This window comes from Salmo salar, chromosome 09 (genome assembly GCF_965601325.2).
Source record: "Salmo salar chromosome 09, fSalSal1, whole genome shotgun sequence".
Taxonomy (NCBI): domain Eukaryota; kingdom Metazoa; phylum Chordata; class Actinopteri; order Salmoniformes; family Salmonidae; genus Salmo; species Salmo salar.
Window position 1 is genome coordinate 157,042,777 of NC_138299.1, and position 24,437 is coordinate 157,067,213.

At 48.0% G+C, this 24,437-nt stretch overlaps 1 protein-coding gene across 1 annotated transcript in view; it reads right to left on the reverse strand.

The window, feature by feature from the left end:
* LOC106613293 (rho guanine nucleotide exchange factor 26) overlaps positions 1-24,437 on the reverse strand; it is an 82,382-nt gene that overhangs the window by 48,748 nt on the left and 9,197 nt on the right. Inside the window, exons 5-8 of the mRNA XM_014215381.3 lie at positions 17,124-17,174; positions 14,776-14,936; positions 2,099-2,251; positions 1,834-1,966 (exon numbers count right to left, since the gene is read on the reverse strand). Of these exons, the coding sequence (XP_014070856.3) occupies positions 1,834-1,966; positions 2,099-2,251; positions 14,776-14,936; positions 17,124-17,174 (498 nt within the window). The remainder of the gene's footprint in view (positions 1-1,833; positions 1,967-2,098; positions 2,252-14,775; positions 14,937-17,123; positions 17,175-24,437) is intronic.

Here is a 24,437-nt window from a genome sequence, read left to right on the forward strand (position 1 = left end):
CTGGAGCCTCTTCTTGTTTTTATCTGGTAGGAACCCAGTGTTGGTGACGGCCTGGCCACTGGAGCCTCTTCTTGTTTTTATCTGGTAGGAACCCAGTGTTGGTGATGGCCTGGCCACTGGAGCCTCTTCTTGTTTTTATCTGGTAGGAACCCAGTGTTGGTGACGGCCTGGCCACTGGAGCCTCTTCTTGTTTTTATCTGGTAGGAACCCAGTGTTGGTGACGGCCTGGCCACTGGAGCCTCTTCTTGTTTTTATCTGGTAGGAACCCAGTGTTGGTGACGGCCTGGCCACTGGAGCCTCTTCTTGTTTTTATCTGGTAGGAACCAAGTGTTGGTGATGGCCTGGCCACTGGAGCCTCTTCTTGTTTTTATCTGGTAGGAACCCAGTGTTGGTGATGGCCTGGCCACTGGAGCCTCTTCTTGTTTTTATCTGGTAGGAACCCAGTGTTGGTGACGGCCTGGCCACTGGAGCCTCTTCTTGTTTTTATCTGGTAGGAACCCAGTGTTGGTGACGGCCTGGCCACTGGAGCCTCTTCTTGTTGTTTTTATCTAGTAGGAACCCAGTGTTGGTGATGGCCTGGCCACTGGAGCCTCTTCTTGTTTTTATCTGGTAGGAACCCAGTGTTGGTGACGGCCTGGCCACTGGAGCCTCTTCTTGTTTTTATCTGGTAGGAACCCAGTGTTGGTGATGGCCTGGCCACTGGAGCCTCTTCTTGTTTTTATCTGGTAGGAACCCAGTGTTGGTGATGGCCTGGCCACTGGAGCCTCTTCTTGTTTTTATCTGGTAGGAACCCAGTGTTGGTGACGGCCTGGCCACTGGAGCCTCTTCTTGTTTTTATCTGGTAGGAACCCAGTGTTGGTGATGGCCTGGCCACTGGAGCCTCTTCTTGTTTTTATCTGGTAGGAACCCAGTGTTGGTGATGGCCTGGCCACTGGAGCCTCTTCTTGTTTTTATCTGGTAGGAACCCAGTGTTGGTGATGGCCTGGCCACTGGAGCCTCTTCTTGTTTTTATCTGGTAGGAACCCAGTGTTGGTGATGGCCTGGCCACTGGAGCCTCTTCTTGTTTTTATCTGGTAGGAACCCAGTGTTGGTGACGGCCTGGCCACTGGAGCCTCTTCTTGTTTTTATCTGGTAGGAACCCAGTGTTGGTGATGGCCTGGCCACTGGAGCCTCTTCTTGTTTTTATCTGGTAGGAACCCAGTGTTGGTGATGGCCTGGCCACTGGAGCCTCTTCTTGTTTTTATCTGGTAGGAACCTGGTGTGGTCGTCTGCTGCAAAAGCCCATCCGTGACCAGGACCGACGAGTTGTGTGTTCTGAGATGCCGTTCTGCACACCACTGTTGTACTGTGTCGTTATTTGTCTCTTTGTGACACGCCTGTTATCTTGCACGATTCTTTCCATTCTCCTTCAACCTCTCATCAACGAGCTGTTTTCACCCACAGGACTGCCGCTAACTGGATGTTGTTTGTTTGTCGCACTGTTCTCTGTAAACCCTAGACACTGTTGTGCATGAAAAGCCCAGGAGGCCGGCTGTTTCTGAGATACTGGGTCTCAAATCAAATCAAATTTATTTGTCACATACACATGGTTAGCAGGTGTTAATCTGACGACGATACGCTTAAAGTCGCTAAAGTCACTTGTTTTGTCCATTCTAACGTTCAATGGAACAGTAACTGAATGCCTTGATGCCCGTCTGCCTGCTTTATATAGGAAGCCACGACCACGTGACTAACTGTCTGTAGGAGCGAACCATTTTGGTGTACCTAATCAAGGGAGGGTATATGAGTGTGCTAGACGTGTGTCCAGTATGTGAGTGTTGTGTGTTGGCTCACATCCATCAGCAGAGGCAGGCGGGTGACTCTCTGCATTGGCAGGATTAGGAAGGAGATCATTGGGAGGTTCCTGCAGTCTGGGTGGCCCTCAATACGAGTCAACACCTCCTTAAACACTGGACTCTTACTACTGCTGGGACAGAGAGACAGAGAGACAGGGCGTCATCAGTCACAGTTCAAACGTCTGTGTGTGTGTGTGTGTGTGTGTGTGTGTGTGTGTGTGTGTGTGTGTGTGTGTGTGTGTGTGTGTGTGTGTTGTACTCACATTAGCCTCTGTAGGGTCCTCTGCTGGTAAACCTCATTGGAGCAGTAGGTGATGTAGGGGTCAAAGTTGGACTGGGCGTGTCTGAACACGATGTCACTGATGTCATCTATAACAACATTCTGCTGGTGCATGTCCTCTAACTCTTTAAAGAACCTAACGAGACACAGATACACAGAGAGACACAGAGAGACAGAGAGACACAGAGAGACAGAGAGAGAGACAGACAGAGACAGAGAGACACAGAGAGACAGAGAGAGACAGAGAGACACAGAGAGACAGAGAGAGACAGAGAGAGACAGAGAGAGAGACAGAGAGAGAGACAGAGACAGACAGAGACAGACAGAGACAGACAGAGACAGACAGAGACAGACAGACAGACAGACAGACAGACAGACAGACAGACAGACAGACAGACAGACAGACAGAAAAAGCGATGGATTAAGTTTTGATAATCGGAGGTCTGCATGTACACATCATTTAGAACTCAGTGGGAAATCAACAAACACAGTCTAGAGCATTTAACATCAGATCAGTTCTCCTTCCACACGTCTCAGGAAGGACTAGCATGTCAGAGATGCCATAACAACGGACTAAATCAGAATGATCTGCCTGTTTTGGTCATCTTACCCACACACACAGGCGCATGCGCACAAACACACGCACACACACACAAACACAGGAAGTGCATCTGACACCTCTGTCCCCGTTTTGCCATAACATCACTGGAGAGAACCCTCCTGGACCCCCTAAAATAGCCTGGGGGAACCATTAACAGGTAACACACAGGGCTTCCTCTTCCTGTCGGCATAGGGCAGATGGCCGCTTTAACGACAAAATCTGATCCCCACTGTGACATACAGGAAACTGACACACAACCACAGGAAGTTGACCTTAATCAATTGGGGCTTGTTCCACCTCATAGTGACCTTCCCCATTTCACAAGAGATGGGCATTTATTATGCCAAGGCAGCAGCTACTCTTCCTGGGGTCCAGCCAAATTAAGGCAGTTTATACAAATGTAAAAACATGACAAAACATTTACAACACACGGTGTGTCCTCAGGCCCCTACTCCACTACCACATATCTACAGTACAAAATCCATGTGTACATGTGTGTATGTTATCGTGTGTGTGTTTGTATATGCATGTATCTATGTGTGTGTCTTCACAGTCCCTGCTGTTCCATAAGGTGTATTTTTATCTGTTTTTAAATCTGATTCGACTGCTGCGTCAGTTACTTAATGTGGAATAGAGATCCATGTTGTCATGGCTCTATGTAGTACTGTGCGCCTCCCATAGTCTGTTCTGGAGTTGGGGACTGTGAAGAGATGTCTTGTGGGATATGCATGGGTGTCCAAGCTGTGTGCCAGTAGTTTAGAGAGACAGCTTGGGGCATTCAACATGTCAATATAAATAAAAGTAGTGATGAAGTCAATTCCTCCTCCACTTTGAGAGATTGACATGCATATTATTAATATTAGCTCTCTGTGTACATCCAAGGGCCAGCCGTGCTGTCGTCTTTTAAGCCAAGTCCCTTTTTGTGGCACCTGACCACACGACTGAACGGTAGTCCAGGTGTGACAAAACTAGGGCCTGTAGGACTTGCCTTGTTGATAGTGCTGGTAGTATCAACATCCTTCTCCCCATTTTAGCTACTATTGTATCAATGTTTTGACCATGACAGTTTACAATCCAGGGTTACTCCAAGCAGTTTAGTCATCTCAACTTGCTCAATTTCCACATTATTTAGTTGAGGTTTAGGGTTTAATGAATGATTTGTTCCAAATACAATGCTTTTAGTTTTTGAAATATTTAAGGACTAACTTATTCCTTTCCACCCACTCTGGAACTAACTGCAGCGCTTTAAGTGTTGCAGTCATTTCAGTCGTTGTAGTAGCTGACATGTATAGTGTTGAGTCATCCGCATACATAGACACACTGGCTTTACTCATATAATTAGTAAAGATTGAAAAATTTAAGGGGCCTAAACAGCTGCCCTGGGGAATTCCTGATTCTACCTGGATTATGTTGGAGAGCCTTCCATTAAAGAACACCCTCAGTGTTCTGTTAAACAGGTAACTCTTTATCCACATCATAGCAGAGAAGCCATAACACACGTTTTTCCAGCAGCAGACTATGATCTCTCAGCCAATCATCAGTCATTTGTGACTGATGATTGGCTGAGAGTGCTGTGCTTGTTGAATGTCCTTCCCATAAGCATGCTGAAAGCTTGTTGTCAATTTGTTTACTGTAAAATAGATAGCATTGTAACACATTTTTTCCCAAAAGTTTGCTTGGGGTTGGTAAGAGGCTGATTGGTCAGCTATTTGAGCCAGTAAAGGGGTCTTTACTATTCTTAGGTAGCGGAATGACTTTAGCTTCCCTCCAGGCCTGATGGCACACACTTTCTAGTAGGCTTCAATTTAAAATATGGCAAATAGGAGTGGCAATATCGTCCACTATTATCCTCAGTCATTTTCCATCCAAGTTGTCAGACCACGGTGGCTTGTCATTGTTGATAGACAACAATACATTTGTTCACCTCTTCCACACTCACTTTACAGAATTCTAAATTACAATGCTTGTCTTTCATCATTTGGTCAGATATACTTGGATGTGTAGTGTCACCGTTTGTTGCTGGCATGTCATAGTGAAAATATACCTCTCTGTTGATGTCACATACAGTATCAAGCATTTCACACATGTTATCCAGATACTGACTGTTACCACTTGGTGGTCTATAGCAGCTTCCCACCAGAATGGGCTTTAGGTGAGGCAGATGGACCTGTAGCCAGATTACTTCAACAGTATTTAACATGAGATCGTCTCTAATCCAGGAATGTGGTTCTGAATATAAACAGCAACACCTCCACCATTGGCATTTCTGTCTTTTCTGTAAATGTTATAACCTTGTATTGCTACCACTGTATCATCAAAGGTATTATCTGAGTGAGTTTCAGAGAGAGTCAGAATATGAATGTCATCTGTTGCTAGCAAATTATTGATTTGTTTCTTAAGCTACATATGTTAACGTGGGCTATTTAGAGCACTTTTCTTCTGGGATGCTTACTTCGTTTTATTGCTTTACTGGGAAGTTTAGGAGAAGTATATATTCTCATGTTATTTATGTTAGTGCAGGGTGAGCTGCACACAGTGGTCTTCCTGCTAGGGCACACCACCTCAGTGCTAACAGTATAAATCTGGTTCATAGGCTCATGATTACTGCATACAATAGCTGTAGGATTAACAGAGGCACTCAGGGCTGTAAGAGGGACATACATTAGGTTACTTACATTGTGTCTTCCAACGCCCCTGGTATAATGTACATTTGATGCAGCATTATGACAACTCTGCATCACAATGGTAGGGATTAACTGAGCTGGGCTTGGGTCATTGATAAGTCATTGTCTCAACGCAGCCTTATAACGCTGTGAAAGGATCCAGGAACCCAAATGATTTGGGAGGATCCCATCCTCCTTATTAAAACCGGTTTTGTTTCCAAAAGGTATCGAAATTGTCAACAAAAGTTACACCCATTCAGCTGCAATAATCACATAGCCAGTTGTGAAGAGAAAGAATCCTACTAAAGCGTTCAGAGAGGGCACAGGGCCAGATATGATGGGTCTTTTACTAGTGTCTAGCAGAGAGTCAAATCAGCGCTTTGAAATCCAGTTTCAACTGTTCAGAACTGACCCTTCATAATGTCATTAAAACCCACATGGACTACGATAGAAATGATTTCCACGTCCTGGTGTAGTACATCCAGGAGCAGCTTAGTAATGTCATTTACTCCAGCTTCGGGATAGGACACTGTTTTTGTGTCAGGAAGAGTTTCTTACCATTGAGCTGCCCAAAATCACGGCTGACGATAAGGACGAGGAAATCCACCCACTAACACGCTTCACAGGATTCGGAGAACCCTTTATGGACAGGCGAGAGGCAGGATAACTTGAGCCCGTGGCTCCCGGTGCCTGGTGCAGGCCTCTAACAGACGGTGAAGCCCCGCTCGATCCAGAGCAGGGACGGAAGGTTGCCAACGTCGACCTCGACATCGTAGGGAAAGGCACTGCGAGCACAGACAAAGGCTCCCCCAGAGACGAAGGTGCAGGAAGATCAGGCTCCAGGACGGCAAAACTATTTGTTGTAGACTGCTTTGCGGGAGGCCTCTGTCTTCAGCTTCCATGGCTCGTGACATGTGACCATCGTTGAATGTCTTGCTCCTTCGACTCCGCTATCAGATGGGGGATCTCCGGGCAACACCGGCCAGTCGGATAATGACAAACAACAAGACGGAGATGCATCCATTTTTTACATTTTTTTTTACATTTTAGTCATTTAGCAGACGCTCTTATCCAGAGCGACTTACAGTAGTGAATGCATACATTTCATACAATTTCATACATTTTTTTTTCTGTGCTGGCCCCCCGTGGGAATCGAACCCACAACCCTGGCGTTGCAAACACCATGCTCTACCAACTGAGCTACAGGGAATGCCCATCCAACAAGCGTGAACGCAGTCTAGCCACCGGCGTAGAAAATGTAAACATTCCACTCTGCGTTTCCCCCCAGTTTCTTACGTAGGCAGGCGACCTGGGTGATCAAGGAAGCCACTTCAAGCCTATAATCCTCAGCAGGTAAACTATCGCCGCATTGGAACTCTGAGTGATCCGGTTTGTCCAGAAACAAAAGTGTAGTAGATACAGCTCCTACAGCGCTGGAACCGTTCCTTTACTGCTCCATTACAAAACTCATCTGGTACCAACTTCGTTAGCTTGACGGCTAGCAGCTTAGTGACACGTGTCTGTGGGGTGAAGTTGCACGTGTCTGTGGTTTCCATAGGAACGAGGTGGGGAGGACTATGAAGCAGAACAGGCCTGAACAGAAAGAGGTTAGTATGACTGACTGACACACAGCTGCCACTATGAGCTAAACCAGGGGACCATGAACACACTGTTACAGAGGAACAGAGGGCTTTGTGTGTTTATGAGAGAGAGGGGGGGGGGGAGTCATGTAGAGAGGGGGGGGAGAGAACATGTAGAGAGGGGGGAGAGAACATGTAGAGGGGGGGGGGAGAACATGTAGAGGGTGGGAGAGAGTCATGTAGAGAGGGGGGGAGAGAGTCATGTAGAGAGAGGGGGGAGAGTCATGTAGAGAGAGGGGGGAGAGAGTCATGAAGAGAGAGGGGGGGGAGAGAGTCATGTAGAGAGAGGGGGGGAGAGTCATGTAGAGAGAGGGGGGGAGAGTCATGTAGAGAGAGGGGGGGAGAGTCATGTAGAGAGAGGGGGGGAGAGTCATGTAGAGAGAGGGGGGGAGAGTCATGTAGAGAGGGGGGAGAGTCATGTAGAGAGAGGGGGAGAGAGTCATGGGGCCAGCACAGAAAAAAAAAAAAAATGTATGAAATGTATGCATTCACTACTGTAAGTCGCTCTGGATAAGAGCGTCTGCTAAATGACTAAAAATGTAAATGTAAAATGTAAATGTAGAGAGAGGGGGGAGAGTCATGTAGAGAGAGGGGGGAGAGTCATGTAGAGAGGGGGGAGAGTCATGTAGAGAGAGGGGGAGAACATGTAGAGGGGGGAGAGTCATGTAGAGAGAGGGAGAGTCATGTAGAGAGAGGGGGGAGAGAGTCATGTAGAGAGAGGGGGGAGAGTCATGTAGAGAGGGGGGGGAGAGTCATGTAGAGAGGGGGGGAGAGTCATGTAGAGAGAGGGGGGGAGAGTCATGTAGAGAGAGGGGGAGAACATGTAGAGGGGGGAGAGTCATGTAGAGAGGGGGAGAGTCATGTAGAGAGGGGGGGAGAGAGTCATGTAGAGAGAGGGGGGAGAGTCATGTAGAGAGAGGGGGGGAGAGTCATGTAGAGAGGGGGGGAGAGTCATGTAGAGAGGGGGGGAGAGTCATGTAGAGAGGGGGGGAGAGTCATGTAGAGAGGGGGAGAGAGTCATGTAGAGAGGGGGGGAGAGTCATGTAGAGAGAGGGGGGGAGAGTCATGTAGAGAGAGGGGGGGAGAGTCATGTAGAGAGAGGGGGGAGAGTCATGTAGAGAAAGGGGGGAGAGTCATATAGAGAGAGGGGGGAGAGTCATGTAGAGAGAGGGGGGAGAGTCATGTAGAGAGAGGGGGGGAGAACATGTAGAGGGGGGAGAGTCATGTAGAGAGGGGGGAGAGAGTCATGTAGAGAGAGGGGAGAGAGTCATGTAGAGAGAGGGGGGAGAGTCATGTAGAGAGAGGGGGGGAGAGTCATGTAGAGAGGGGGGGAGAGTCATGTAGAGAGGGGGGGAGAGTCATGTAGAGAGGGGGGAGAGTCATGTAGAGAGGGGGGAGAGTCATGTAGAGAGGGGAAAGTCATGTAGAGAGGGGGGAGGGTCATGTAGAGAGGGGGGAGAGTCATGTAGAGAGGGGGGAGAGTCATGTAGAGAGAGGGGGGAGAGTCATGTAGAGAGAGGGGGGAGAGTCATGTAGAGAGGGGGGGAGGGTCATGTAGAGAGGGGGGAGAGTCATGTAGAGAGGGGGGAGAGTCATGTAGAGAGAGGGGGGAGAGTCATGTAGAGAGAGGGGGGAGAGTCATGTAGAGAGAGGGGGGAGAGTCATGTAGAGAGGGGGGGAGAGTCATGTAGAGAGGGGGGGAGAGTCATGTAGAGAGGGGGGAGAGTCATGTAGAGAGGGGGGGAGAGAGGCATGTAGAGAGGGGGGGAGAGAGGCATGTAGAGAGGGGGGAGAGAGGCATGTAGAGAGGGGGGGAGAGAGGCATGTAGAGAGGGGGGGAGAGAGGCATGTAGAGAGGGGGGGAGAGAGGCATGTAGAGAGGGGGGAGAGAGGCATGTAGAGAGGGGGGAGAGGCATGTAGAGAGGGGGGGAGAGAGGCATGTAGAGAGGGGGGAGAGTCATGTAGAGAGGGGGGAGAGTCATGTAGAGAGGGGGGAGAGTCATGTAGAGAGGGGGGGAGAGTCATGTAGAGAGGGGAAAGTCATGTAGAGAGGGGAAAGTCATGTAGAGAGGGGGGAGGGTCATGTAGAGAGGGGGGGAGGGTCATGTAGAGAGGGGAGAGAGTCATGTAGAGAGGGGGGAGAGTCATGTAGAGAGAGGGGGGAGAGTCATGTAGAGAGAGGGGGGAGAGTCATGTAGAGAGAGGGGGGAGAGTCATGTAGAGAGAGGGGGGAGAGTCATGTAGAGAGGGGGGAGAGTCATGTAGAGAGGGGGGAGAGTCATGTAGAGAGGGGGGGAGAGAGGCATGTAGAGAGGGGGGGAGAGAGGCATGTAGAGAGGGGGGGAGAGAGGCATGTAGAGAGGGGGGGAGAGAGGCATGTAGAGAGGGGGGGAGAGAGGCATGTAGAGAGGGGGGGAGAGAGGCATGTAGAGAGGGGGGGAGAGAGGCATGTAGAGAGGGGGGAGAGGCATGTAGAGAGGGGGGGAGAGAGGCATGTAGAGAGGGGGGAGAGTCATGTAGAGAGGGGGGAGAGTCATGTAGAGAGGGGGGAGAGTCATGTAGAGAGGGGGGAGTCATGTAGAGAGGGGGGAGTCATTTTTTTCGTCGTGCTTTTCAACCGTTACTCTGAAAAATGGTAACCCTGTTTTTAGTTTCCAGAAAATATCGAAGCAGAGGTTCTCGCTGCCCTGTGTGCCATTGATACTAAGAAATCCTTAGCCGCTGACAATTTACACCCGTACTTACTTAAGTGTGCTGCACCTATCATTGCTGGTTCAGTGACACACATTTTTAATCTAACATTAAGCACAGGAATTATCCCTAAGGTGTGGAAAGCGGCTTTTGTTCCGCCATTACATAAGGGAGGTGACGGTAGTGATTTGGATAACTATCGACCCATCTCTAGGCTCCCTTGTCTGGCAAAGATCCTAGAATCTATAGTCAACAAACAGTTACAATCTTTTGTTTTTGCTAACAGTATTCTTAGCACCAACCAATCTGGTTTTAGATCTAAACACAGTACCACATCGGCCACTATGCTTGTTGTAAATGATATTGCAAATGCCTTAGATGATAGAAAGCACTGTGCTGCGTTGTTTGTAGATTTGTCAAAAGCTGTTGACACTTAGACCATGCTGTCATCTATAGGACTGGGCACTGATGCCTGCCGATGGTTTTATGACTATCTTAAAGATAGAACTCAGGCCGTCATGGTCGACGGGGTCAAGTCTGACCCCATACAGTTACTTAAAGGTGTCCCTCAGGGTTCAATAATTGGCCCACTATTGTTCTCACTTTATATAAACAACATTGGTGATGATGTCAGATATTGTAAATTCCATTTTATATGCAGATGACACAGTGATGTACTCTATTGCTCCAACAGAGGACCAAGCTTTAATGCAGTTGGAGTCTGATTTTAGGATACTACAGGGGTCTCTTATACAGCTTAAACTTGTTTTAAACGCTAAGAAAACAAATGTCATGTTTTTGTCTAGGTCTAAACTCTCAGTTAGAAACACTTTTGTAATCACTAGCTTGGATGGTACTCAAATCAAACAGGTATCTGCATATAAATACTTAGGGGTATGGTTAGATGATAGGCTTTCTATAAAAAAAAACATGTTACTGAATTGGGAAAAAAGCTCAAATTCAAGATAGGGTTCCTTTACAGAAACAGGGCTTGTCTGTCCTCCGTAAATAGAAAACAAATTGTGCAGGCTACTTTTATGTCCGTTTTAGATTACGGTGATATTATCTATATGCATGCATCGGCAAACACATTAAAACCACTGGATGCTATTTACCATTGTGCACTCAGGTTTATCACGGGTGATAGTTACAAAACTCATCACTGTATCTTATATCAACATGTGGGTTGGGCCTCTCTATCTGTGAGGCGAGAGCAACATGCTCTCTAGTTTATTTATAAAGCACTTCTTTTAAAACTACCTCCATATATATCATCATTCATTTCCACTAGATATACTAATTTTAAAAGCAGATCACAGATGTGGATTACATTAGAGACTCCTGCGGTCTCCACAGAGTTGGGTAGGACTGCCTTCAGTTCCTTTGCACCTTATTTATGGAACAAACTTGCCGATCCAACTTCAGTTAGACACTCTGGTGTCCCTTGCCCATTTCAAAAATGTTATGGAGGATCAATATGATGTTGTCTGTGATTGTTTCTGTTGAATTGTGTCTTTGTTTTGTATGTTTGAAATGTTCTTGTCTGTATGTCTAAAACTGTACATGTCAACATGTTTACACAGGGCACAGCCGTAGAAGAGATCCAGGTCTCAGTCTGTTTTCCCTGTTAAAATAAAGATTTAAAAACAATTTTTAGAGAGGGGGGAGAGTCATGTAGAGAGGGGGGGGGAGAGTCATGTAGAGAGGGGGAGAGTCATGTAGAAAGGGGGGGAGAGTCATGTAGAGAGGGGGGAGAGTCATGTAGAGAGGGGGGGAGAGTCATGTAGAGAGGGGGGAGAGTCATGTAGAGAGGGGGGAGAGTCATGTAGAGAGGGGGGAGAGTCATGTAGAGAGGGGGGGGAGAGTCATGTAGAGAGGGGGGAGAGTCATGTAGAGAGGGGGGGAGAGTCATGTAGAGAGGGGGGAGAGTCATGTAGAGAGGGGGGAGAGTCATGTAGAGAGGGGGGAGAGTCATGTAGAGAGGGGGGAGAGTCATGTAGAGAGGGGGAGAGTCATGTAGAGAGGGGGGAGAGTCATGTAGAGAGGGGGGAGAGTCATGTAGAGAGGGGGAGAGTCATGTAGAGAGGGGGGAAGAGTCATGTAGAGGGGGGGGGGAGTCATGTAGAGAGAGGGGGGGAGTCATGTAGAGAGAGGGGGGGGAGAACATGTAGAGAGGGGGGGAGAGTCATGTAGAGAGGGGGGGGGGAGTCATGTAGAGAGGGGGGAGAGTCATGTAGAGAGGGGGGAGAGTCATGTAGAGGGGGGGAGAGTCATGTAGAGTCATGTAGAGAGAGGGGGGGAGTCATGTAGAGAGGGGGGAGAGTCATATAGAGAGGGGGGAGAGTCATGTAGAGGGGGGGAGAGTCATGTAGAGAGGGGGGGAGAGTCATGTAGAGGGGGGGAGAGTCATGTAGAGAGGGGGGGAGAGTCATGTAGAGAGGGGGGGAGAGTCATGTAGAGAGGGGGGGGGGAGTCATGTAGAGAGGGGGGGAGAGTCATGTAGAGAGGGGGGGAGAGTCATGTAGAGAGGGGGGAGAGTCATGTAGAGAGGGGTGAAAGTCATGTAGAGAGAGGGGAGAGTCATGTAGAGAGGGGGGAGAGTCATGTAGAGAGGAGGGGAGAGTCATGTAGAGAGGAGGGGAAAGTCATGTAGAGAGGAGGGGAGAGTCATGTAGAGAGGGGGGAGAGTCATGTAGACAGAGGGGGGAGTCATGTAGAGGGGGAGAGTCATGTAGAGAGGGGGGAGAGTCCTGTAGAGAGGGGGGGAGAGTCCTGTAGAGAGGGGGGGAGAGTCCTGTAGAGAGGGGGGGAGAGTCCTGTAGAGAGGGGGGGAGAGTCCTGTAGAGAGGGGGGGGAGAGTCCTGTAGAGAGGGGGGGAGAGTCCTGTAGAGAGGGGGGAGTCATGTAGAGAGAGGGGGAGTCATGTAGAGAGAGGGGGGGAGTCATGTAGAGAGAGGGGGGGAGTCATGTAGAGAGAGGGGGAGAGTCATGTAGAGAGAGGGGGAGAGTCATGTAGAGAGAGGGGGAGAGTCATGTAGAGAGAGGGGAGAGAGTCATGTAGAGAGAGGGGAGAGAGTCATGTAGAGAGGGGGGAGAGAGTCATGTAGAGAGAGAGAGAGAGTCATGTAGAGAGGGGGGGAGAGTCATGTAGAGAGGGGGGGAGAGTCATGTAGAGGGGGGGGAGAGTCATGTAGAGAGGGGGGGAGAGTCATGTAGAGAGAGGGGGGGAATTCAAGTAGAGAGGGGGGGAGTCATGTAGAGAGAGGGGGGAGAGTCATGTAGAGAGGGGGGGGGGTCATGTAGAGGGGGGGGGGGGTCATGTAGAGGGGGGGGGAGTCATGTAGAGAGAGGAGAGAGTCATGTAAGGGGGGGAAGTCATGTAGAGAGGGGGGAGAGTCATGTAGAGAGAGGGAGGAGACATGCAGAGAGAAAGGGAGGAGCCATGTAGAGAGAGGGAGGAGTCATGGCCTGATTTACACATATAGAAGTGGTCCTACTGGCTACCTGACCTGTGCACAAATGTAGACATAAATGTGCCCATTTGGGGATCTGATAGTATTTCTGATCGGCTTAACGCACCACCACTAACGACCTGTGGAGCTTCTCAAAGTCATGTTGTTTTCTTCACCTCAAACAGCGAGCAAACTAAGTCTGTTTTTACATCCATTGAGAATTACTATAGTTCCTCAAAATCTTTCCAGCGCTCTCCCTTTCGATGACCACTCAGCGTGAAAGGGAAAAATGTCATGTTCTGATCCAGTGGAAATGTCATAAAATAGGCCTACCTGATTACCTCTCATCAGTGCTTGACTTGGACCGAAATAGGTTCCGGTACTCATTTTGGGTGCTGGTACTGTTTATATTTAGGTGCAGGAGCTCCACAATACTTTAGAGATAATATTCTATAAGAGGAACAGGAACTCCACAATACTTTAGAGATAATATTCTATAAGAGGAACAGGAACTCTACAATACTTTAGAGATAATATTCTATAAGGAGGAACGGGAACTGTACAATACTGTAGAGATAATATTCTATAAGAGGAACAGGAGCTGAAGCAGTAGAACATGTGAGGTGTCGGTACTCAGCTGCGTTGAGCTCCTGCCAAAGTCAACCACTGCTTCTTATCACCTTGTGATAAATAACCTGCAGCTGTGTCTGTTCCGATCTCACTGGGGAAGGAAACTGAGGGCCCAGAATATTTTATACAACGTTGCAGGTTTGCTAGTGCAAGCTTCATGCCAGACAGAAGTTAATAGTTGATACAATGTTTCAAAAGGCTTCAGGCCTGACACAAGTTACTGTTTCAAGTTTGTTGCAGACAGGCCATGTGTAGCCAATGTGATTTATAATATATTTATTTTTATCAGGATATTTTCTACCTGCAATGTTTTTATTTGTTGGCTTTATGTAGGCTATTTTTACATAGTTGCCAATGGCAACAGAAGTTACTTTTTAAGTTATTTTTATTTAGATTTGGATAGAATTTTGATTAACCACATGACAATGACATTATAATAAATTAAATGAAACTGTTTCACAAATATTTGCATATGAAAACCATAACTGACAAGTAGATCGGTAGAAATGGTCAAATAAATTGACATTCCACATGAGAAAGTTTGCCGAATCATCATGTAGCTTATTACCGCCAACTTCAGGAGAGTAACGGCAGAATCTGTGAAAGCCAGCAGGAGAGGGAAGAGGATGGTCCGGACAGGTTAAGGTTTTTTTCTTCTGGTTATCTTGATCTCTGGCTCCCTCTTGAGTCATTTGTCTTATTATATTAAACCGTAAGCTTAAAGCATCAAACAAGCTCAAAACATATATAGTTGATTTGATTAAAACACATAGTGTGTGTCTATATATGGAAAAATACATGTTTAAGAACAAACAACTTTCGGTTGACCAACATGTTTTTTGTCGGGGACAGCCCTAGTTCTCACACTGACCTCATACACCACAAGAACATCAACTACAATACCCACAATACCCCTTGCTCTAGCTAAGTCAAGCACACACACACACACACACACACACACACACACACACACTGGACCTACTTCTTGCTGGCCTCACACACATCTGTGATGTTGGAGAAGAGGTGGTGGTGCTCGGTCTTGGTCATGGTGTCACTGAGCTCCGTTGAGTTCTGGAACATCCGGATCAGAACCTCCAGACTGTGGAGGTAGGAGTGTTCTGACGATATCAACTCAAATATGGCCTGACACAGAGAACGAGAGAGAGGGAGGGAGACAGAGAGAGAGAGAGGGAGGGAGACAGAGAGAGAGAGAGGGAGGGAGACAGAGAGACAGAGAGAGAGAGGGAGACAGAGAGACAGAGAGAGAGAGGGAGACAGAGAGACAGAGAGAGAGAGAGGGAGACAGAGAGACAGAGAGACAGAGAGACAGAGAGAGACAGAAGAGACAGAGAGACAGAGAGAGAGAGGGAGGGAGACAGAGAGAGAGAGAGGGAGGGAGACAGAGAGAGAGAGAGGGAGGGAGACAGAGAGAGGGAGGGAGACAGAGAGAGAGAGAGGGAGGGAGGGAGACAGAGAGAGAGAGAGGGAGGGAGGGAGACAGAGAGAGAGAGAGGGAGGGAGGGAGACAGAGAGAGAGAGGGGGAGGGAGGGAGACAGAGAGAGAGAGGGGGAGGGAGGGAGACAGAGAGAGAGAGGGGGAGGGAGGGAGACAGAGAGAGAGAGGGGGAGGGAGGGAGACAGAGAGAGAGAGAGGGAGGGAGGGAGACAGAGAGAGAGAGAGGGAGGGAGGGAGACAGAGAGAGAGAGAGGGAGGGAGGGAGACAGAGAGAGAGAGAGGGAGGGAGGGAGACAGAGAGAGAGAGAGAGAGGGAGGGAGGGAGACAGAGAGAGAGAGAGGGAGGGAGGGAGACAGAGAGAGAGGGAGGGAGGGAGACAGAGAGAGAGAGAGGGAGGGAGACAGAGAGAGAGAGAGGGAGGGAGACAGAGAGAGAGAGAGGGAGGGAGACAGAGAGAGAGAGAGGGAGGGAGACAGAGAGAGAGAGAGGGAGGGAGACAGAGAGAGAGAGAGGGAGGGAGACAGGAGAGAGAGAGAGGGAGGGAGACAGAGAGAGAGGGAGGGAGGGAGACAGAGAGAGAGGGAGGGAGAGAGAGAGACAGAGAGAGAGAGAGGGAGGGAGACAGAGAGAGAGAGAGGGAGGGAGACAGAGAGAGAGAGGGAGGGAGACAGAGAGAGAGGGAGGGAGACAGAGAGAGAGAGGGAGGGAGACAGAGAGAGAGGGAGGGAGGGAGGGAGAGAGGGAGGGAGGGAGGGAGGGAGACAGAGAGAGGGAGAGAGAGAGAGAGAGGGAGGGAGACAGAGAGAGAGAGAGGGAGGGAGACAGAGAGAGAGAGAGGGAGTGAGACAGAGAGAGAGAGAGAGGGAGGGAGACAGAGAAAGGGAGGGAGACAGAGCGAGAGAGAGGGAGGGAGACAGAGAGAGAGAGAGAGAGGGAGACAGAGAGAGAGGGAGGGAGGCAGAGAGAGAGGGAGGGAGACAGAGAGAGAGGGAGGGAGACAGAGAGAGAGAGAGGGAGGGAGACAGAGAGAGAGAGAGGGAGGGAGACAGAGAGAGAGAGAGGGAGGGAGACAGAGAGAGAGAGGGAGAGTAATCAGTAACGCAACTTTAAAAATACGTTACGTTACAAACTCTTAGACACATCCAGTAGAGAGAGAGAGACGTCCAACAAAACGTCCCGTGTGTATCCTCAGAACTGATACTCTCCCCAATAACCTCCTCAGCAGATCAGAACATGCAGACTTCCCACAGCAGGTTATGACTCAATATAAACGAAGTGGGTGTAAATGAAATTCATTCATGTACCTAACATCTGCGTGCTGTATTAATATCTCTGGCATGTCATTGGGCAATAACGCGTGTGCGAGGTGCAGGCTAGAAGATGTCATAGCGGGGCTCAAAGGCCAGCGGGCAACATTCAAGACAGAATTCAAATAAAACTTCCAATTTAAAAGGCCATATGTTAGTAAGGGGAAGACTGGTATGTTACGCCTCTGTACATTTTATCAAAACTCTGTCCTCTGTAGACATTTATTTGCTTAGACAGCCGTTCTATGAATTCATCTGTCCCTGACATATAAACTGGTTTATTTTGTCTATGGTCCATATTTTCTAGCCCTCCCCTTTAAGAAGGGTTTATTATTGCTGTGGAGAGGTTACAGGAAGAGGAGTTCAGGCTCCGTATATTACATTTCCCAGGGTGCTACAGTAAGTGACTTTTCTGTGTGTGTGTGTACACATTTCTAACCCTGTGGAGGCAGTCTGCTTTATCCTTTGTAGGAACTGTCCATGTTTGAAGGGAAAGGGTCACGCGCATACACACACACACAAACACACCCCATCTCTCACACACACACACTAAATAAGGCTGTTACCTCTTGTCTTTTCCGCTCCTCCTGGCTGAGCTTAATTCCACTCTTCTTTACCTGCAGGAAAAACACAGTTTAGAACATAGGTTTTAGTATCAACACGAGGAAGAACATCTCTAACAACACAAGTCTAATGGCTACATGCCACCACTTACACATAACCAGGTACATGCTGTGCCTTAAGGAATGAAAGGAATTGTTTAAGGTGAGGTAGACCTCTGTGTCCGTCAAGGTTGTCTCTATCTGTATCCATCACAGGTAGTCCCAACTCTCAGAGCTACGGGTCCGCTTTTAGAGAAATGATAGCTACTGTGTGTTCAGCCTAACTCTCAGAGCTAGGGGCCCACTGTGGCAGCACACACACATTATGTCTGTCAGTGAAAGGGGCAAGACAGTCACACAAACAATGTTCATGAGTCCACTAACTGTAACAAAGGGAGTAGTTATCATACCAGACCTGTACGAGCTGAGTAAAGACCTGTAGGAGCTGAATAAAGACCTGTAAGAGCTGAATAAAGACCTGTAGGAGCTGAGTAAAGACCTGTCGGAGCTGAATAAAGACCTGTAAGAGCTGAATAAAGACCTGTGGGAGCTGAATAAAGACCTGTCGGAGCTGAATAAAGACCTGTAAGAGCTGAGTAAAGACCTGTAGGAGCTGAGTAAAGACCTGTCGGAGCTGAATAAAGACCTGTAAGAGCTGAATAAAGACCTGTCGGAGCTGAATAAAGACCTGTCGGAGCTGAATAAAGACCTGTCGGAGCTGAATAAAGACCTGTCGGAGCTGAATAAAGACCTGTAGGAGCTGAATAAAGACCTGTAGGAGCTGAATAAAGACCTGTAGGAGCTGAATAAAGACCTGTAGGAGCTGAATAAAGACCTGTAGGAGCTGAGTAAAGACCTGTAGGAGCTGAATAAAGACCTGTCGGAGCTGAATAAAGACCTGTCGGAGCTGAATAAAGACCTGTCGGAGCTGAATAAAGACCTGTCGGAGCTGAATAAAGACCTGTAGGAGCTGAGTAAAGACCTGTAAGAGCTGAATAAAGACCTGTTGGAGCTGAATAAAGACCTGTAAGAGCTGAATAAAGACCTGTAAGAGCTGAATAAAGACCTGTAAGAGCTGAATAAAGACCTGTAAGAGCTGAATAAAGACCTGTAAGAGCTGAATAAAGACCTGTCGGAGCTGAATAAAGACCTGTCGGAGCTGAATAAAGACCTGTCGGAGCTGAATAAAGACCTGTTGGAGCTGAATAAAGACCTGTAAGAGCTGAATAAAGACCTGTAAGAGCTGAATAAAGACCTGTAAGAGCTGAATAAAGACCTGTAGGAGCTGAGTAAAGACCTGTAAGAGCTGAATAAAGACCTGTTGGAGCTGAATAAAGACCTGTAGGAGCTGAATAAAGACCTGTAAGAGCTGAATAAAGACCTGTAAGAGCTGAATAAAGACCTGTAAGAGCTGAAGTAAGACCCCAGACTTATAAGAGCTGACCACAGTCTACGTTTAGAGAGAGAAAGGTTCTCATTGGGGAAGTCTGGGAGTGTGCACAGGATAGTTTAGGTGCACGTGTGTGGTGCACGTGTGTGTGTGTGTGTGTGTGTGTGTGTGTGTGTGTGTGTGTGTGTGTGTGTGTGTGTGTGTGTGTGTGTGTGTGTGACCCTAAGCAAGATGTGAGTGTTGCAGCTCATGGTTATCTACTAACATAACTTAAGCTCACCCATTGTAATTCCCACCGTTAGCGCAGTAAAAGGTCAGATGATTTCTTGGACACTTTTAGGACCAGATGTGCCTTGTCGCAATGCTAAAAACATCGACAAGCCCTACTCAGTGGCCGAATCTACCAGCGGCAATGGAGCATTCACGACCCATCCCCCGGGTTCATCTGGTGGGCGGAGATACCTGGCCAGTTCTCTCTGAGTATGAACATCGACTGTCGCAACATGAATGGAAACAATTCCAGACTCATGGAGAAAAAGCCTAGACACTAAAGTTCTCCAGGAGAAAACCATCTTTGTCTCTTCCGGAGATCCAGGGAAATGGAATAGAGTGGCGGCTATTCTGAATAGAACTTTCTACAGGAAAGCCATCTGTTCCTCAGAACATCGGAACGGGAGACCCTCTGGTGCTCCACTCCTGAAAGATGTTGTACGGATCCTGAGAAAGTTGCCTACAATCTTGGAATGCCCAGCGGAGGTGACCGTGACCTCCCTCGCTGACTGGATCAAGAAGCAGCTGTGCGTTATAAATCGGGATTCCATTCAACCATCACTTGTAGCAGTGGGACTCAACACGAAAGAGAACAGAGAAAGGTATGCAGGGAGAAATTGGCATACCAATTGCAACATCATTATTCTGACCAACAGCGCATACCCCAGAACCCTGGTCATACGTGTAATTGTAACAGTGTAGGTTCCGTCCCTCTCTTCGCCCCAACCTGGGCACGAACCAGGGACCCTTGCACACATCAACAACTGACACCCCACGAAGCATCGTTACCCATCGCGCCACAAAAGCCACGGCCCTTGCAATGCAAGGGGAAACCCTACTTCAAGTCTCAGAGCGAGTGACGTCACTGATTGAAACGCTATTAGCGCGCACCACCGCTAACTAACTAGTCATTTCACATCGGTTACACTCACCCCCCCTTTGACCTCCTCCTTTTCCGCAGCAACCAATGATCCGGGTCAACAGCATCAGTGTAACAGTGTAGGTTCCGTCCCTCTCTTCGCCCCAACCCGGGCTCGAACCAGGGACCCTTGCACACATCAACAACTGACACCCACGAAGCATCGTTACCCATCGCGCCACAAAAGTCGCGGCCCTTGCAACGCAAGGGGAACAACCACTTCAGGTCTCAGAGCGAGTGACGTCACCGATTGAAACGCTATTAGCGCGCACCACCGCTAACTAACTAGCCATTTCACATCGGTTACATAATGTTGCTGGCGAGTGGGGGAGGGGAGACGACAAATTGAGGAGCTTGTCCATGAGTATTCAACCACGCTTGATGTGATTGACGTTTCCCCTCTGCCTGTGGTCATGAAGCTAGAAGCTGTGAGAAAGGTGACCCTGGTAAAGATTCAACATCTGCTTGCCAATGTGCCTCTCCCACAGAAGGTTCTGAGGGAAATGAATAACAAACCTGTTCAAGAGGTGAGAAAGTGTCTATGCTTCAACACACCACACGTGATGTTGTCTTCCTGAGCCAAAGAGAGGGGTGTTTAGGTGTCCAGAATGTTGAGTGGATTTACACTGCTACCAGACTGAATCATCTGTTGAACATGCTCAACAGTGACAATGTGACAGTCAGGGAGTTAGTCAGAGCCTCCCTTCTTCTGGACCTACGAAGGAGGAAGGTTCCGCTGGCCAGGGACACTGAGGATAACTTCTTGGGCTTCAGGACGAAGGCCAATGGAAAATTAGATACACTCGTGCTACGGGCTTTGGAGTCTATAAAACAGGAGCTACCTGGAGCACTTCCTGTTAATACCTAACAACACACAGTCCTCCTTCATCGTCCCCAAGCACCATGCCACTCCTCCATACAGCCACCATCATCGTCCCCAAGCACCATGCCACTCCTCCATACAGCCACCATCATCGTCCCCAAGCACCATGCCACTCCTCCATACAGCCACCATCATCGTCCCCAAGCACCATGCCACTCCTCCATACAGCCACCATCATCGTCCCCAAGCACCATGCCACTCCTCCATACAGCCACCATCATCGTCCCCAAGCACCATGCCACTCCTCCATACAGCCACCATCATCGTCCCCAAGCACCATGCCACTCCTCCATACAGCCACCATCATCGTCCCCAAGCACCATGCCACTCCTCCAAACAGCCACCATCATCGTCCCCAAGCACCATGCCACTCCTCCATACAGCCACCATCATCGTCCCCAAGCACCATGCCACTCCTCCAAACAGCCACCATCATCGTCCCCAAGCACCATGCCACTCCTCCAAACAGCCACCATCATCGTCCCCAAGCACCATGCCACTCCTCCATACAGCCACCATACAAACAACCTTAAAACTCCTGTCCAACTCCAACTGATAACAGGAAGTGATCTCTCTGCTCCTTAGTCCCAGCCATGAAGATATTTACCAATCTCTCTGCTCCTTAGTCCCAGCCATGATGATATTTACCAATCTCTCTGCTCCTTATTCCCAGCCATGAAGATATTTACCCCTCTCTGCTCCTTAGTCCCAGCCATGATGATATTTACCAATCTCTCTGCTCCTTAGTCCCAGCCATGATGATATTTACCAATCTCTCTGCTCCTTAGTCCCAGCCATGATGATATTTACCAATCTCTCTGCTCCTTAGTCCCAGCCATGATGATATTTACCAATCTCTCTGCTCCTTAGTCCCAGCCATGATGATATTTACCAATCTCTCTGCTCCTTAGTCCCAGCCATGATGATATTTACCAATCTCTCTGCTCCTTAGTCCCAGCCATGATGATATTTACCAATCTCTCTGCTCCTTAGTCCCAGCCATGATGATATTTACCAATCTCTCTGCTCCTTAGTCCCAGCCATGAAGATATTTACCAATCTCTCTGCTCCTTAGTCCCAGCCATGATGATATTTACCCCTCTCTGCTCCTTAGTCCCAGCCATGATGATATTTACCAATCTCTCTGCTCCTTAGTCCCAGCCATGATGATATTTACCAATCTCTCTGCTCCTTAGTCCCAGCCATGATGATATTTACCCCTCTCTGCTCCTTAGTCCCAGCCATGATGATATTTACCAATCTCTCTGCTCCTTAGTCCCAGCCATGATGATATTTACCAATCTCTCTGCTCCTTAGTCCCAGCCATGAAGATATTTACCCCTCTCTGCTCCTTAGTCCCAGCCATGATGATATTTACCAATCTCTCTGCTCCTTAGTCCCAGCCATGATGATATTTACCAATCTCTCTGCTCCTTAGTCCCAGCCATGATGATATTTACCCCTCTCTGCTCCTTAGTCCCAGCCATGATGATATTTACCCCTCTCTGCTCCTTAGTCCCAGCCATGATGATATTTACCAATCTCTCTGCTCCTTAGTCCCAGCCATGATGATATTTACCAATCTCTCTGCTCCTTAGTCCCAGCCATGAAGATATTTACCAATCTCTCTGCTCCTTAGTCCCAGCCATGATGATATTTACCAATCTCTCTGCTCCTTAGTCCCAGCCATGATGATATTTACCAATCTCTCTGCTCCTTAGTCCCAGCCATGAAGATATTTACCAATCTCTCTGCTCCTTAGTCCCAGCCATGATGATATTTACCAATCTCTCTGCTCCTTAGTCCCAGCCATGAAGATATTTACCAATCTCTCTGCTCCTTAGTCCCAGCCATGATGATATTTACCCCTCTCTGCTCCTTAGTCCCAGCCATGATGATATTTACCAATCTCTCTGCTCCTTAGTCCCAGCCATGATGATATTTACCAATCTCTCTGCTCCTTAGTCCCAGCCATGATGATATTTACCAATCTCTCTGCTCCTTAGTCCCAGCCATGATGATATTTACCCCTCTCTGCTCCTTAGTCCCAGCCATGATGATATTTACCAATCTCTCTGCTCCTTAGTCCCAGCCATGATGATATTTACCCCTCTCTGCTCCTTAGTCCCAGCCATGATGATATTTACCAATCTCTCTGCTCCTTAGTCCCAGCCATGAAGATATTTACCAATCTCTCTGCTCCTTAGTCCCAGCCATGATGATATTTACCAATCTCTCTGCTCCTTAGTCCCAGCCATGATGATATTTACCAATCTCTCTGCTCCTTAGTCCCAGCCATGATGATATTTACCAATCTCTCTGCTCCTTAGTCCCAGCCATGATGATATTTACCAATCTCTCTGCTCCTTAGTCCCAGCCATGATGATATTTACCCCTCTCTGCTCCTTAGTCCCAGCCATGAAGATATTTACCAATCTCTCTGCTCCTTAGTCCCAGCCATGAAGATATTTACCAATCTCTCTGCTCCTTAGTCCCAGCCATGATGATATTTACCAATCTCTCTGCTCCTTAGTCCCAGCCATGATGATATTTACCAATCTCTCTGCTCCTTAGTCCCAGCCATGATGATATTTACCAATCTCTCTGCTCCTTAGTCCCAGCCATGATGATATTTACCAATCTCTCTGCTCCTTAGTCCCAGCCATGATGATATTTACCAATCTCTCTGCTCCTTAGTCCCAGCCATGATGATATTTACCAATCTCTCTGCTCCTTAGTCCCAGCCATGATGATATTTACCAATCTCTCTGCTCCTTAGTCCCAGCCATGATGATATTTACCAATCTCTCTGCTCCTTAGTCCCAGCCATGAAGATATTTACCAATCTCTCTGCTCCTTAGTCCCAGCCATGATGATATTTACCAATCTCTCTGCTCCTTAGTCCCAGCCATGAAGATATTTACCAATCTCTCTGCTCCTTAGTCCCAGCCATGATGATATTTACCAATCTCTCTGCTCCTTAGTCCCAGCCATGATGATATTTACCAATCTCTCTGCTCCTTAGTCCCAGCCATGATGATATTTACCAATCTCTCTGCTCCTTAGTCCCAGCCATGAAGATATTTACCAATCTCTCTGCTCCTTAGTCCCAGCCATGATGATATTTACCAATCTCTCTGCTCCTTAGTCCCAGCCATGATGATATTTACCAATCTCTCTGCTCCTTAGTCCCAGCCATGATGATATTTACCAATCTCTCTGCTCCTTAGTCCCAGCCATGATGATATTTACCCCTCTCTGCTCCTTAGTCCCAGCCATGATGATATTTACCAATCTCTCTGCTCCTTAGTCCCAGCCATGATGATATTTACCAACCTCTCTGCTCCTTAGTCCCAGCCATGATGATATTTACCAATCTCTCTGCTCCTTAGTCCCAGCCATGATGATATTTACCAATCTCTCTGCTCCTTAGTCCCAGCCATGATGATATTTACCAATCTCTCTGCTCCTTAGTCCCAGCCATGATGATATTTACCAATCTCTCTGCTCCTTAGTCCCAGCCATGATGATATTTACCAACCTCTCTGCTCCTTAGTCCCAGCCATGATGATATTTACCAATCTCTCTGCTCCTTAGTCCCAGCCATGATGATATTTACCAATCTCTCTGCTCCTTAGTCCCAGCCATGAAGATATTTACCAATCTCTCTGCTCCTTAGTCCCAGCCATGATGATATTTACCAATCTCTCTGCTCCTTAGTCCCAGCCATGATGATATTTACCAATCTCTCTGCTCCTTAGTCCCAGCCATGAAGATATTTACCCCTCTCTGCTCCTTAGTCCCAGCCATGAAGAT